Below are 15,690 nucleotides of genomic sequence, written 5' to 3'. Positions count from 1 at the left end.
GAATTATAACGATGCCTTCAGAAGGGGCTCGGCTGTTAAGAGCACTTACTGCTCTTCCATAGGACTAGGGTTGGCTTCCAGCACACACAGCAAGCAAAACACGCATATACATAAAATCAAATTTTTTAAAGAAGAAACTGTAATGTACAATAAACAAAAAATATTTCAGCAAGTCCCCCAATTCTTTATCAAATTTTTGATGATCATTTCCACACATATAGAAAGATCTGGGTGCTAACAGAGGCCCCAGGACTCACTTTGTCTCAAGGGTTTTGCTGGCTTTTTCCATGCTCTTCAAGCTCTCTGGAGACCGAAGTTGAAATCTACAGCTATCATTCATATTCCACACTGACTCCATCAAGACACCAACTTTAGGAATCCCAGCACTGATTGAAAAGGCGACTGCTCCAGCATGATAGAGAGGGTTATTTCTTAAGCACACCTAGCAAACAAAAGAAAATCAGTCAGGATGACAGAACAAACAATGACATCAGTTCAAAACGTGCAGGAACGTACACTCGCTGTGTTTTCTAACACACACTCATAAGCAGCAAGGATGTACTGTACCCTTCTTCATCCAAATATTCCTATCACTAACGAGCAGTGCCGTCAGCCTGTCTGCTAGGAATGAATCACTGAGTTCAGAGCCAGTGTCAGCCATTCTACCAAAGGGAAATTAAGCACAGGAGAAGAAAACAACTACACTTTTCTCTGCTTCCTGTCATCTGTAACTTTTCCTTCCTTAATTCTGATGTTCCATAGGCTCTAATACAGTCTCTAGGGATGTTTCCCTTAGCCTTCAATGGACACTGTAAACTTTTAAAGGAGTATGGCGTGCAGCTCAGCCTGTATCCCAGCACTCACAAGGATAAGATAGAAGAAATGACTCAGTAAAGCTAGAATAAGACTCCTAAATAAACAAACAAATAAATAAATACTAACCGTGGCCTCGGGGGTTTAAGCAAGTCCAATTGTCAATGACCTATAAAATTCTCACTGTTAGCTAAAAAATAGGACATATGAAAGGACCTTGTAGAACTAAGGCTATAATACTCTAAAGCTTAAAAAAAAAAGAAGCCAGAGGTTCATTCATGGGGCAGTTATGGGGCGGGTGGGCAGCTGGCCTCCAAAGTAACACTGTCAAACAAACCACAGCAGTGACTCAGTTCTCAACAACCCCACATCAACTACTACAGGTTTTGGCATAAATAGTCTCTAAAGCAAACTTAGAACTTGGAAAAATGTCTGGCCAGAAACTTTCGGGAAACTTTTGTCCTATCTGCCACCTTCCACCACAAACCAAAACCAGCTACTGCAAAGCATGCTGCTACCTTCTCTTAAACATCTCTCCCTGACACTTAGTGACTGCACCTACCTACATTCATACTAAAAGCTTTTCTTGCCAGGAATGATGGTGGATTCTTTTAATATTAGCACTCGGGAGGCAGAGGCAAGGGCATCTCTCTGAGTTTCAGGAGGCAGAGGCAGGGGCATCTCTGAGTTTCAGGAGGCAGAGGCAGGGGCATCTCTCTGAGTTTCAGGAGGCAGAGGCAGGGGCATCTAATCTACATGGCAAGTTGCAAGCAAGTTTCAGGGCAGTCACAGCTTCAAGGTGAGACTCCATTTCAAGAAAATACACAAAACTCCCCCACAAACCTATCCCTTATAAACTCCAACTTAGCCTTACTACAAAAAATAAAACCAATGAAAGCTTAGAGCCCAAAAACTGCTCAACAAAAGCACTTTAACTGAAATCAAAACTTGGGCTATTATTAACTGAAATTCTTTATTAGCATCTTCTTACAACAAATGTACCTCAAAGACAAGAAACAAATCAAAGACATGGGCCGGCAGTGTTTAATTAACAGTAAATGCATCATTCTCAACTATTAAGATCTATGGATGCAGGGGACCAGCAGTTCTTTCTGTTGTCAGAAAGTCAATGTGTACAATTCTGTGGCTACATAAACCTCTGGTTTTAAAACAAAATCTTCCTTGTACCTCAAGGTACTTTGATGTGTTCTATCCTTCAGCGGTTTGTTAACAATTTAAAATTTCCCTTTGGTCCAGAGCAGTGGTCGTCAACCTTCCTAGCACTTCAACCTAGCACTTCAACTTCTCTCCTATTTGGAGTCAACCCATGTTGTGATGAACCCAAACTATAAACTTATTTTCATTGCTACTTTATAACTATGACTTTGCTACTGTTATGAACCACAATTATCTGTGTTTTCCTATGGTATTAAATGATTGCTGTTCAAGGTTCACTCGGCCCCAAAGGCTGGAAACCACTGGACTAAATATGGCTCAACAATTAGGAGCATTTATTGTTCCTACAGAGAACCTATATTTGGTTGCAATCACCCACATGGCAGCTCACAATCATCTGTAACTCCAGATCCAAGAATTCAACATCTTCTACTGGCTTCAACCAGCACCAGGCACACACATGATGCAATACACACACATACAGGCAAAATATTCATACATATAAAATAAAAACAGGTAAGTCTAGAACTACATAGATCAAACCTGTTTCCTTTGTCCCACCTCCCCTGCCAGCCGTGAAGTTGTCACTTGTTCTTTAAACAGCTGCTATGTCCTGTCTGTAAGATTAGTCACTAATACTTAGTGTTCACATAGAAGAGACCTTGTTCAAAGCACCTTCGGGAAGTGCTGAAAACTGAGTCACCTTGTGCCGAGCTGACATTTCTATCTGGGAGATGAACAACGCAGAACAAGACACTCATAGATTGGGGAGAGGTAAGGAGACAGAGCCACAAACAAAGGAACCAGTCCAGGAAAGCTGGGACTCAGTATGACTATTTCTTGACACACAGAGAGTGGGGTAATGGTACATTTTAGTGCTGAAAAGGAACCTGAAATGAAAATGCAGCATGAGGAGGTAGGCAGGCTGTTATGTAATAAAACTCCATACTTGTCCCAAATCCCATGGACCATGACATACTTGAAGCTTTACACGGTACACTTGCTATGATAAATACTAAATTTTATCATAAAAGATAAATATCCATCAGCCTCCTTCTGATCTCACACATCAATATCCCCAAAATCTTTTAATTCTGTGGGTAATCTCATTTTAATAATGAGTAAATATGTTAGTAACTACAACTAAAAAGCTTTAAAATATTTTATGATAGCAATAAAATCAAAACCAGCAAAAAATATTAGTGGCAACAGTTCAAAGTTACTTTTTGATGATCTCTTCAAAACTCCTTGCTTTTTTAAAAACTATGTATTTGTGTGTCTTCATGGGTATGTGCTCATGAGTGCAGGTACTTGCAATGTCCAGAAGATGGTGTGCAATCATCTAGAGCTGGAGCCACCAGGAGTGACAAGCTGCCCAACAGGGATGCTCCAGAGTGGACACTTCTAACCACTGGGTTCACTCCAGCCTTTCAAAGTCCTTTTATATCATACAAGGCATGCACATGTGCCATGGTGTCCATATGGAGATTGGGGACTTGGTACAAGTGTTTTTCTCCCTCTACTCTATGGAGCTCCAGATTCAAACTCCGGTCACCAAATTAACAGAGTCATTGAAAACCCATTTTTACTAAACTGTTACTATCTTATTGTCTCCCTCATTCAATTTGCTGTACTCTGTGTGAGGCATTCAGAGATAATCAACTGCACATAAATAAAAGACTGAGAAATAAAAGGGACATGAGGCCTCCAAGGCTCCTACACTTCAAATATGTTAGAAAATATAATATTCTAACATACCATCTCAGAGCCTTGAAACACCAATACATAGAAATAAATGCAGGGATCTGAAGCGGCCTCTTCCTGACAATGCCCCCCAGAGTAGACTTTCAGCCTGCTCGCCTCTAAGACTCCCCTAGGCTGTCAATCACATACCCAGGCTCATAGCTAGGACAACCTCAGCCAATACTCTTATAAGAGTCATTCAGGCTCCGCAATGGAAAAGCACTAACTACTTCTTGAAGCTAGGCCAATAAGGAAACCCTGCTCTGTAGGAAAACTCCTACAGACATGAAACAAGAATCTACAGAATGTTGCTTCTCTCTCTGAAAGAAGGCTGACACAGCTCTGACACTCTACAACCCTCTACTCGACCCAGAACGTTTAGCAACACTCACCTTCAGAAAGGCTTATTAAGGGGAGATAATTGTTTTTTTAAAAGAAACAGCCATTTAGACAGGCTCAATTCTAACCACTTACCTGAGTTCCAACAGTGATGTTTGGCATGGAAGAAATACCAGCACTGGATTTGGGCTTTTTATTTTTTGCTCTAGCTTTCTCTAACATTTTCTTCCTTTGACTGAAAGGAACAACACCCCTGGGGAGGGAGGGGGAAGACAAACATAAATGGGTCAAAAAGCAGCAAAGCGGTCCGTTAAGGAAACCTAAAGCGACTGAGCCGTGTAAGTACTGCTGGTGTGCAGCTTCTCAGCAATGCCTTTCTCAGCTCAGGACCGACCTGCAACTGCTATTTATTTACACCTTGCTCGTAACTTTAGTAGTAAATAACTGCATCCAGTTTCATTCAATCTTCAGGTTTAAATTCTATAGAAAATACAACCAATATTCTCTTTACAATGAACTTTTCCTACAAATTATTACTGGTATCCCCTAAAAATACACTTTGAAAGGTTAACTTTAGAACCTTATTTAACTAACATACATACATGCATACATACATACATACATACATACATAAAACACTATTGAGGAAAAATTCATGCAATGAAATTGTAAATTACATATCCCATAATTTACAATTGTGTAATAACATACTACATATGTATATATAGAAGAAAGGATAAAAACTACCTGCAAATACTAGCCGTAGTTATCTGTAGATAGGAGTCTGTATAATTTATTCTACTCTGTGCTGTCATGAAACTTAATAACATGATTGCTAAGCATACAGTGTTTGCATAAATGTATTCTTAGTTTTTCAATGCAACGGCTTTAAAGGGAAACTCCTTCCTGTGTCTACAGAGCACTGTCTTCAATGACCTCATGATGGCACTTTTTTCTTCAAAGATGCTTTCTATGTAGCAACAATATTTTGTGAAAGACACTTACCACCAATACAAATTATTCTCCAGCTGGGCACAGGTATAAAGGGCACAGCAGTGTAAAGAAACTATCCGTTCTCCTTGAAGTTCAGAGTAAGTCTGCGCTGTGTGTTCTAACTTAGAAGCCACAGAACTTAATGTTTCATCCACCCATGTAGCAACCTAAGGAAGATGATAGGAGAGGCTTAAGTAAGAGCTGTGGTCAACTCTAGAGCAAGGAATAATGTATATTCTAACGACTCCAGCTCTAAAATGCTTGGAGTTTAATACAACAAAAATAAAATCCTTCAGACACTTTTCCTGGGGGTTGGAGAGACTGCTCAGTGATTAAAAGCACTTCCTTCTCTTGCAGAGGACCCAGGTTCAGCTCCCAGCACCCCATGGAGCCTCACAATGTCCTTAATTCCAGCTCTAAGAGATCCAACACCCTCCCGTGATCACCACTGACACATATGCAGGCACTCATATACTCATGTACATCAAAGACTAAAAACTACCATACTTTATTCCCAACCATTCCTAAGGCACCAACCATGTGCTCATCTAAGAATTCTTAATAGAACCCAATCAATTGCCTTAAAATCACACTGATCACCTGACGTGTGATTCCAGGCTACAGCTATACCATGAACATGCCTGATCGCAGCTGAAATGGAACATCAACACAATTTTAACCAGGCTCTCCTAGCTTAAAAACCCCTTCTCCTTAAAGTGTCTCTTAAATACTTTCCTTTCTCACTTTTCTTGGGTATTTTCTTCTTTCCTCAACTATAGAAAGCCACTTTAAACACTGAATAATATACACAAGCTGGCAGGATGACTGGGTAAAAGTGCTGGCCCTTAATCCTCCAAGTTCAGTCAGCAGGTCCCATATGTTGATCTAGAAAGGACTGTGCTGTCTCTCTCACCTCCACACATCCCCATACGCTCACACTACAGTAAGCAACTTTGAATTATATTATATGCTAGCCAGCAAAGACTAAAAGGCAGATTACTGCTGTAAATGTTCAAAGGCTTTTATTATGGACCTACATCAGACTGACTGAAAGATGATGAGAAGAGGCAGAGAAAGCAAGCCACAGCTTTAAGCGTGAAATATCCATCGATGAAAAAATGGTCCCTACCTTGTTATTTTCAGTAGCTACAGTTGCTCTTATGCTATTTGCAGACAGGAGGACTATCTTTTCATTGGTCAACCCCAAAAATGTTGCTCGTGGATGATGCAATGAAGGATTCTTTGAAAGCATAAGAAAAAATGATTACTACTTCTTATATAGACAAGTAGAGTCATTCATTCCAACTTACTGTATATAACAATATACCTGGGCATTTCTGTAAGGCTCAGATTCACTCCATTTCCACTGATAAAGTTCTCCTTTGCTGCTGACAGCAAGAAGCTCAGAATACAGAGCCCCAATGCAGGTAAATTTTGTTCCATCCTATAAAATAAAAATAAAGCAAAACTGTGAATACGTAAATTGTCAAATTCCTTGAGTTGGACACTGCTTGTAATCACTACAGAAATCCAAGCTGCCTGCACAAGCACATCCACCTCAAGCTACAGCATTCTCCCGCCTCTGGCTCCCTTCCACAAACGCTCCTTCAGTAGCCCTGGGCTGCTTCCTCTTTCCAGACAGATGTGCACCAGGACACAACTGCAGCACTTGCTGTTGTCTTGGCCTTCCCTATGAGGTCATCCATTCCCTCTCCTCCATCGAGTCTGTGCAGAGACTCTCAGCAGTGCTGACAGCCGAGCTCCCATCCTGTCATAGTCTCAGTTCACAGTACATGTCCCACCAGGATATTTACCAGTTTATCTTACACAAATGGAAGATCTTATTCAACACTGTAGTCCACAGAGAGTACTCAATAAAGGTGCTAAATAAAGTGGGGAGGAGGGAACAGTAAGATTCCCTCCCTGCAGACACTTCAAGAGTGTCCTGCCCAGACCGTACTGAGAACAAGTTCCCTAGTTTGTTTTTTGTGGTAAAAGTTCATTAACTTTTAAGGTGAAAGGCACAATAAATTAGGATGCAATTATATTTACAAAAAAAAAAAAGAAGAAGCAATGACTGTAAATATGATTTTTTAAATGTAACACAATGACTGAACCCAGAAAGACACCTTAAAGCAAAACTTCCAATACAGCAGCTACACTGCTGACCTAACTTGGGGATATCTATCAAGGGTTCCAAGCAACAGGTTATACCTCAGAATTTACAAAAAGATCACTGACTTTAATCTTACTGGATCTGCCCTAACTACGTCCACTTCAAGTCACCCTACAGACAGCACCTGAAGGGTGACACTCAATACAACGTCAATCCTTAAAGTCACCGCTGCCCTTTCTCTTCCTGGAGGCCCCCAAGGGCCTGTTCTCCCTGGAGGGTTGCACTGTGTCTTACCTCCTCTGCCTCATTCCCACTTCTCAATCCTTTAGTTAAAATTAAATATCATGAATAGTATCAGCAAATGGGAATCCAAGACCCAGGCCCACTTACTAAAGCAACCCAGGTTCGATCATGTTTCTCTAAACCCATTCTCATATCTGAGGTGACTATACTTTAACAACTACTGGTTTTGGGGAGAGGAACCAATATGCAAAGCCTATGGCACAAGTTCTTAATCAGATTTAGCCAAGTCCAGGCTGCTCCCCACTTCACCTTCCTGCATAGCCTTCCCTGTCACACAGTAAAATCACCTCGCTAATTTCTTGAGCACCTTCCATCTCCAGTCAAAGACCTACTTTAAAGGACGCACACACAGACACACACACTAAACATAGCTTCTTCTTCTCCCCCTTCCCCCATAACCATTCAACTGGCACATCCTTCAGCATCAGCCTAGAGGTAAAGTGACCTCGTTCATACTTACGCTATTTCAGCTTGCAAGGTTTCTGAAACAAATACAATAGTACTTCTAGGTGCCAAATGGATACCCCATAATAATCAATCTATTCTCTGTAAAATGTATGGTGGCATGAACCTCCAGGCCGAATGCTCAGCGAGGAGAATCAGAGGTCAAGGCCAGCCTGAGCATCAGCGCCACTGTGCCCTGCGCTACATGTCCTCTCTTTTGTAAGTCACTAGCAGCGTTCCTTACCACATCATCAGCCCGTTTCCTCCAGACCAGGTCACTGTCCCCTACGGCTCCACCATCAGCCTCACCAAATTTTGAAATATGATGCCCACATTATCTACAGAAGTCTTTGCTGACATCGTTTATTTTTTTAAAAAGAGAGCTGTGATATAATAAACATAATTTAACATAGGCATAAGGGTTGAGAGGTACTGAGAAGAAAGTAAGCCATCCACACCCAAAACCATGAGCATGGCACCTCATAGAAGAGAGGTGGAAACTGAGGCAGATCCAAATTGGTGGGAATGGCTCCTGAAGGACAGATCCGTCTCCACAAGACCCACATCACCTGCAGTCCCCCACCCTACTGATGGCCCACTGTCCACAGTCCAGCGGTGGATCTCACGTTCTTCTCTTCCTTTTCTCTCATCAGCCTAGCAGCTAACAAAGGAATGCTGCACTTGTCAAATTCCTTGCAGTCTTCTGTCCTCTGGACCATATTTTGGTTAAGGTCTCCACATTTGATTCAAAAATCCTACCATGCTCAAACTGACTAAATTTTCCTTTTCCTGCTCCTCTAGTTCTCTCATGATTTCAACAGTGTTTGTTCTCTTCTTTAAAAACTAACAAAACCTCACCAATCTCATCACAGACTTTCTCTAGAGACTCTGATGGACCATTAGTCACTGAAGAACAATACATTCATTGGCAAGTTGATCCTCAGCCATATACAATCTATGCTATCTTACTATCTCTACTTGGCAAATTATAGCAGCAATCCTGTACACTCACTGTTCTACAAACATACTATGAGCTTTCATGACTCAGAATCCATGCATGATTATGGTTAATGCCAACTTGACTTTGCTTAAATGTCAGATCCTCCGTGAAGCCTTTCTCCAGGCTCTAAAATGAAATTAGTCCTTTCCCATTCAATCCCTACAGAACTTTCTCCATACACAGCTTCAGTTTAGCGGTGATCCTAACACGTCACACCCCGTGGTAAAGGCTCCTCAATGAGCTCTAACCTACTGTAGCTCATAACACAGGGCACATCAACCAAATGCAGAGTGAACCAATGAAACAACTCCAAAACAGCACCGTCCTGAACGAATCATCCTAACTGGAAAAGTACTTATTTAAAAAATGACTTGCCACATCCTTCCAGGGTGGCCCACTGTTCACCAAGACAAGTCCTAAATGAGCCAGCTGGGCGGATCAGGACCTGGAAATCTGCTATGGATCAATGCTGATGAATGGCGCAATAACCAGCCTAAGGAAGGGACCAAAAGGTCACTTACTGGGACTCGCCACTGAACGCACGTACAGAATGCAGCACATACAGTGCTATGATCAAGAGTCTGCTATGCCACTTGCTCGGCTGTGGTTCTCCGCCTCATCCTCTCTCTCTCCTAATGACATCCCTCTGTAATGCTTCTTTCATGTGACCCGGTCTTGTTTTGCTCATTATCAAATTACACTTTATACACTTTTTGTCTTGCTGGCCTGGTATTCGCTATGATATTCAAGTTGGCCTTAAACACATGGCACTTCTCCTGCAGTCTGGGATCACAGGCATGTGCCATAATGCCTGAGTGGAGCTAACATTTCATAGACATTTCTTAGAAATTCCTAAGTGTCAACAAACCAAGCTTACATTTGTAAAACTTTGTTCTCATGCTCATCCACATGTAACCCAAGGTACAATGGCCAATGAACATGTTCCAGTAGCAGCTGACTTCTCTAGGAAGCAGTTACCACATGCCAGCCTCCTTTCTCTGCCATTAGAGACACAGCACATGACTTCATATGTAAAGAGCTGGTAGGAATAACATACTCATTTTCCCTAACCTTTCTGAAAACAGATCCAGAACAGTAAAGGATGTGACTGCTAATTACAGTGCTGATCTGGGGAATCACTTCTGTATTCCTCCCATTAAACACCACTAAGCCCTCCCACCGAGCTTAGCAAATGAATACATGCATCCTTGAAATCTAAATAGTGGGTTTTGTCAGAGCACAAAGCAAAGTCTTTATGTTCGGTGAGTTTTACTTACAGAGATGTGTGATTTATTGCACACCTTTGAAGTTTCAACATGATACTCCAGCATATTACAGTAAATAAAATAGTTGCCCTGGTTGAGCAGACTCAAATTGATCATATCACAGAACTGACACCACTTCTTTAGCTATAGTCTCTAGCAGAAGTGAGAAGTTAAATGTTTGTGCCATGTGTGCACCTTTCTAGCTTCCACTGTGTCTTCCATTCACACCTCATCTATGGCAGCCAACTTCACTCTGTCTCGGAATGTCTGCTCTTTCTTTTCTGAAGACAAGCCACTTAAGAGAAATCATGTAGTGTGCATGTTTCTAACTGGTCCACTTAGCCTACTTCCCTCTAATTCTATTCCTACTGTGACAAATAGGATTGTTGGCTACTCATTCCCGTGTGTGTGTGTGTGTGTGTGTGTGTGTGTGTGTGTGTGTGTGTGTGTGAGTGAGAGAGAGAGAGAGACAGAGAGACAGAGACAGAGACAGAGAGAGTGTGTATTACTTACATACCATTAACAGACAGTTTTTCCATATTCTGGTTATTGTCAGTACACTGCAGTGAGCAAAGGCTTGTACACCCTTTTACAAGGTGATATCATTCTCTCTTAGCACATATCCTGACAGAGTGTAGAGTCTGTTGACCTCTATGCACAAACACACACTGTGGCGCACAACCATCCACAAGGATAGACACAATAAATTAATCAAATGGATAAATATAAAAAAGATAAATTAAAGGAGAGTCAATTGGTAATTCTGTAAAATTAAAAATGAGATATATGAAAATTCCTAATCAGGCTACTGACTTTACTATTGACCATAGCACTAACAAACAACACGAGCACTGGCAAAACTAAGCTTTCTCATCAGTCTAAAGTGCTTAAAAGTTTACAACAAATAAGCAGAGACAGCTCAGTAGTCTACCCTTCCAGAGGACCCAGGTTCGATTCCTAGCACTAATGGCATCTAATGACTTTCTAACACCCTCTTCTGATTTCCAAGGAAGCCAAAAAAGCACATAGTACACAAACACACGTGCAGGGAAAATACCTGATATACATAAAAACCAAAAGAAAGAACAAATAGTTCAGACATAAGCTTTATAAAATTCCAATGACTATAGATACAAAGTTAAGATTACTTTTTCCTCTGCTGATAAGCAAAGAATGTAGAAACACATTCTATGAAATGAAAGAGCTACCAAAATTTAACTTAAAAAAAAAAAAAATCTTACCACAATTTAAAAAATAAAAAATCACATTTAAATAAGCAATTTGTACCAGTGGTTTTAATCTGTCTATTGCAATAGACCTGAAGGTTTCTTTGTTTAGTTTGGTTTTGTTTTTTTGTTGTTGTTGCTGTTGTTTTTTGTATTTTTTTTTAAGTTTTCAAGACAGGGTTTCTCTAGCTCTGGTTTTCCTGGAACTCAGAGACCCGCCTGCCTCTGCCTCCTGAGAGCTGGGACTGGAGGCGTGCGCCACCCCTGCCCGTCTTAGCCTTGGAGCTTTCTGAGAAAAGGTTGTAGCGGTCACTATAGACCTCTATGTAGCAAAGCAACAGTCCACCTAGCAGCACTCAGCACACATCTGTGACACACAAGGGATAAGATGGGTCCATGCTTTTCATCTCTTCTCAAATGTTAGCTTAAGCACAGGATTTCCAACTGTCCTGGGTTGGGGACTCCCAGGCCTTCTGTAGACCCTCACTTAATTCTCCACCAAATACCAAGTGGATCCCAATCCTGTTCTGTTGCCCACTTACTTCCTTCAACCCTCTCAAGTGGTGCCCTCAAACCTTTCACTCAGGAATCACAATCCTTAACCAAACACCATGACAGAGCTCATACAACCAGCGAAAGACACAGAGCAATGGCATCCAACTCCACAGTTAGAGAGAGAGAGAGAGAGAGAGAGAGAGAGAGAGAGAGAGAGAGAGAGAGAGAGAGAGAGAGAGAGAGATATGACAGGAGGGAGAGGGGGAGGGACAGGGAGAGAGGAGGAAAACAAGAAAGGAAAGGGGAGGGTGGGAAAAGGGCAGGGAGGGAGAGAAGGAGAACAACAGAATGGTTTAGACATTCTACCACCCATTACCACCCAAGAAGGAAGCAGGGATGTTTCCAGTGCTGTGTTAAGAACTGAGAGAATACAATTCAGGCCAAGTCTGGTAGCTCCCAATAAAAGCAATCCAAAGACAAGGGTTAAAGTTGCGCGCCCCTCTTGTACTCAAGTTTGACCACATGACTATGGAAGCAAAAGACACATTAACTGTATTAAGATTTATAACTATAAAAACATAAGATATGGAAGTTTTGATATCCTTGCAATTTTGAGTTCAAATAAATGAAGAAAACCTCAGGTCATACTCTTCATCTGCTAGTGATTAACCTCCAAGGTGCACCGATGCCCTTCCCCTCCTTAAGAGAGGGTCTCATGTGGCCCGGGCTGGCCTGATTCTCCTGCTTCCCAAACATCAGAATCAAAGGTGTGTACCAAAAATCCACTTTATTTATGCTTAAGAATTAAGTCCCACTCAACCATCTGTGGAAACAGGGAGAAAAGGAGGGCATTGATTTTAATGCATGAAAATCACGGATTTCTCAAAAAATCCTGTGAAAATGAATTCACCACTTAGGACAATGGAGCACACACCATCAACAAATTCTATTTATGGTAGAGATGGATCTATAAACATCCAAATCAACTTCACCAATCTAGGTGGTAATGCCTTCTAGAATTTACCTCTTGCTCTATTTTCCGCCCCTCCCCTACTCTCATTTGGCCTACTCCTTTGTCTACTAAGCATCACAGGGTCTATCAAACGTACTTCATAAAATGGAAATCCATAGCCCTTATCTCGTCCCTACATGCAGCCTGCATCAATGACTAGAGCTTGCTCTGTAGAAACTAGGGTCCATTTGACATTTCAGACCTGGCAGAGTCAATGTCTACCAAAGAATGTAACAATTCTCATGTATTACTGAAACTACCATCCCAATCCTCTAATTCATTTCATCAAGCAACAAGTGCATGTGGTCCCTAGCTTGGGAATGCACCAGAAGATCTCTAGTGGTCTGCTTCTAAAACAAAGGGCAGATAAGCACTTTAAAACTGATGCCTCTTTTCAACAGTCCTATAAAAGTCTCATTCAATCAAACAGAAACATTTAATGGAGTGAATGGTTGTTAGAACTCTAATGAAAGGTATAAACTTTTCCCAAATACCTTATCAGGCCACCACTGTAAGTCTTCTCCCAGAGACACTGGACTCTGAACAGGCGTGTTCTTCTTATCCGGGTTTGACTCTCCCTCTTTGCTGGTAGAGCCCCTTTCGTTATCAAATGAGGCTCCATCAAGCCACCGCCGCTCCCGTAAACGTAGAACAGACTCCCGTTCCCGCAAAAGCTCGGAGTCTCTCTCTAAGGGAAGAAGGAGAACTGGTATGCAATCGGGTCACACCAGTGGGATAAAAGTAAGCCACTCTAGTCCACACCCTGCAGGACGCAGCTAACAGCACTTTACGCAAAATGCACAGTCAGTATCTAAATGATTTGGTGGGCAGTTTTTAATGGATTTAATGATTCTGGAATTATATTATTCATATAAAATTACTATTTCATATTTCATATATTCATTAAAAATACTTAGTATAAGATTCTTTGATTTGTAAATTTTAAAAGTTCATAAATTAGAATTTCAAAACATTAAATACATGTAAGCAAATTGGGCTGGCTAATTTTTATGTCAATTTGGCACAGGCTAGAGTCATCTGGAAAGAGAAAATGACCCTATAGAGAACAGTGATTGCCATGAAAGGGCCCAGCCCATTGTGGGTGGTGCCACACCAGGTAGGTGTGGTCCTGGGTACTATAAGGAAGAAGGCTGAAGGAGTCCCGGGAAACAGAAGCATCCTCCATGCCCTGCATCAGCCCACAGCCCCCTCCAGGTTCCTGCCCGGCTTGAGTTCTGGCCTGACTTCTCTCAGACACTGTAATATGGAAGTATACCCTGAAATAAGTCCTCTCCTACTTAAAACTGCTTTTGGTCCTAGTGTTCTACATCAACAACAGAAATCCTAACTAAGGCACAAACCAAGAGTATTGGTTATAAATCCTTAAGGTTTGTTTTTTAAATAAACAGAAAAACTTAAATAGGTTGAACTATAAATATATTAGTATACAAAAAAACTTGATAACTCCAGTCCTTGTTAAAGATAAATTTACAGAATGGATTTTATGAATAAATTGTATAAAATGTTTTGAGAAACAGACTTTTTTTAAGGGTGAAGGGAACTTTCTAGAAGTCTTCTTACACTTTCCTAAAAAGTGACCTCAAATTATCTAAAGCCACAGCCACATTAATAGTTGTTTACTTTTTAAAATAGTCAAAATAATCAGGCGTGGTATTGCACACCTTTCTCTCCTGCACCTGGGAGGCAGAAGAAGCTGAATCTCTGATATCAATGACAGCCTGAGCTATACAAAGAAACCCTGTCTCAGAAAAAATAAACAATAGATAGATAGATAGATATAGATAAAATATTAATAAGGTAAAGATAAACTTTCCAGGATTTTAAGAGAACAGATTAGAAATAATCCATAGCTAAAGCACACAACACCGATGCACATGAGGCTAGACCTGAGGCTAGACCTGAGGCTAGACCTGAGGCTAGACCTGTAGCTCAAAGTCCAGCACATGGGAGGTTTGGTTTCCATCCCCCAACACCAATAAAACATCAAAAAAACTGCCAAATTGCCAAGATCAAAGCAGTTAAGTGCTATTTCAAATTACAAGCATCTACACAGAATAACTTAAACAGGTATTTAGGAGTTGCTAATGTTAGAAAGTAAATATTTGACAATTCAATAACTGACAGTTTTAAAGCAATTTTAAGTGTGCATTTACCTTTAAAAGTTTAAGCTACAACATGTTCACATGTTAAAAGGTCCTCAGATATGTTATTTTAAAAAATCAACTTCTAAGTACCAAATATATGTAAGCAAGAACAGCCTTAGCACAACATGGCATCTTTTCTAGCTTATAATAATTGCTAACTATAGCTTATTTTGTCTTTATTTAGATAAAGCAGTTTTGAACTCTGGAAAGCAGATAAATAAGATAGATAGATAGATAGATAGATAGATAGATAGATAGATAGATAGATAGATAGATAGATAGATAGGCAGGCAAGCTCACTAGGAATAATAATGTAAGCTAAAGCTTACATAAGCCCATCAGAGGTTGGCTTAAGTGGCTCAAAATCTGCACTATATACCTTTTAAAGATTTCAGACTTGTATAAATAGCATATTAATAACCTAACAGATCTGTCCATTTAATACTGACCAGCCCCTTTCTCCTAAGTTTTCTTTTTTTCTTTTTTCTTTTTTTTTTTTTCAAGACAGGGTTTCTCTGTATAGCCCTGGCTGTCCTAGAACTTACTTTGTAGACCAGGCTGGCCTCGAACTCAGAAATCCGCCTGCCTCTGCCTCCTGAG

The 15,690-nt window shown here is 40.8% G+C and overlaps 1 protein-coding gene across 3 annotated transcripts in view; it reads right to left on the bottom strand.

Annotated features, from left to right (window-relative positions):
- Ubr5 (ubiquitin protein ligase E3 component n-recognin 5) overlaps positions 1-15,690 on the bottom strand; it is a 114,981-nt gene that overhangs the window by 57,504 nt on the left and 41,787 nt on the right. For 2 of the 3 annotated variants that reach the window (XM_085831909.1, XM_085831908.1), the window contains exons 9-14: positions 13,420-13,631; positions 6,392-6,508; positions 6,194-6,304; positions 5,077-5,231; positions 4,207-4,324; positions 258-442 (exon numbers count right to left, since the gene is read on the bottom strand). In XM_085831909.1, coding sequence (XP_085688035.1) covers positions 258-442; positions 4,207-4,324; positions 5,077-5,231; positions 6,194-6,304; positions 6,392-6,508; positions 13,420-13,631 — 898 coding nt within the window. The remainder of the gene's footprint in view (positions 1-257; positions 443-4,206; positions 4,325-5,076; positions 5,232-6,193; positions 6,305-6,391; positions 6,509-13,419; positions 13,632-15,690) is intronic. The other variant, XM_085831910.1, reaches the window with a different exon arrangement.

This window comes from Mus caroli, unplaced genomic scaffold (genome assembly GCF_978045245.1).
Source record: "Mus caroli unplaced genomic scaffold, Mus_caroli_1 scaffold_16, whole genome shotgun sequence".
NCBI lineage: Eukaryota > Metazoa > Chordata > Mammalia > Rodentia > Muridae > Mus > Mus caroli.
This window is presented reverse-complemented; position numbering and strand designations above follow the sequence as displayed.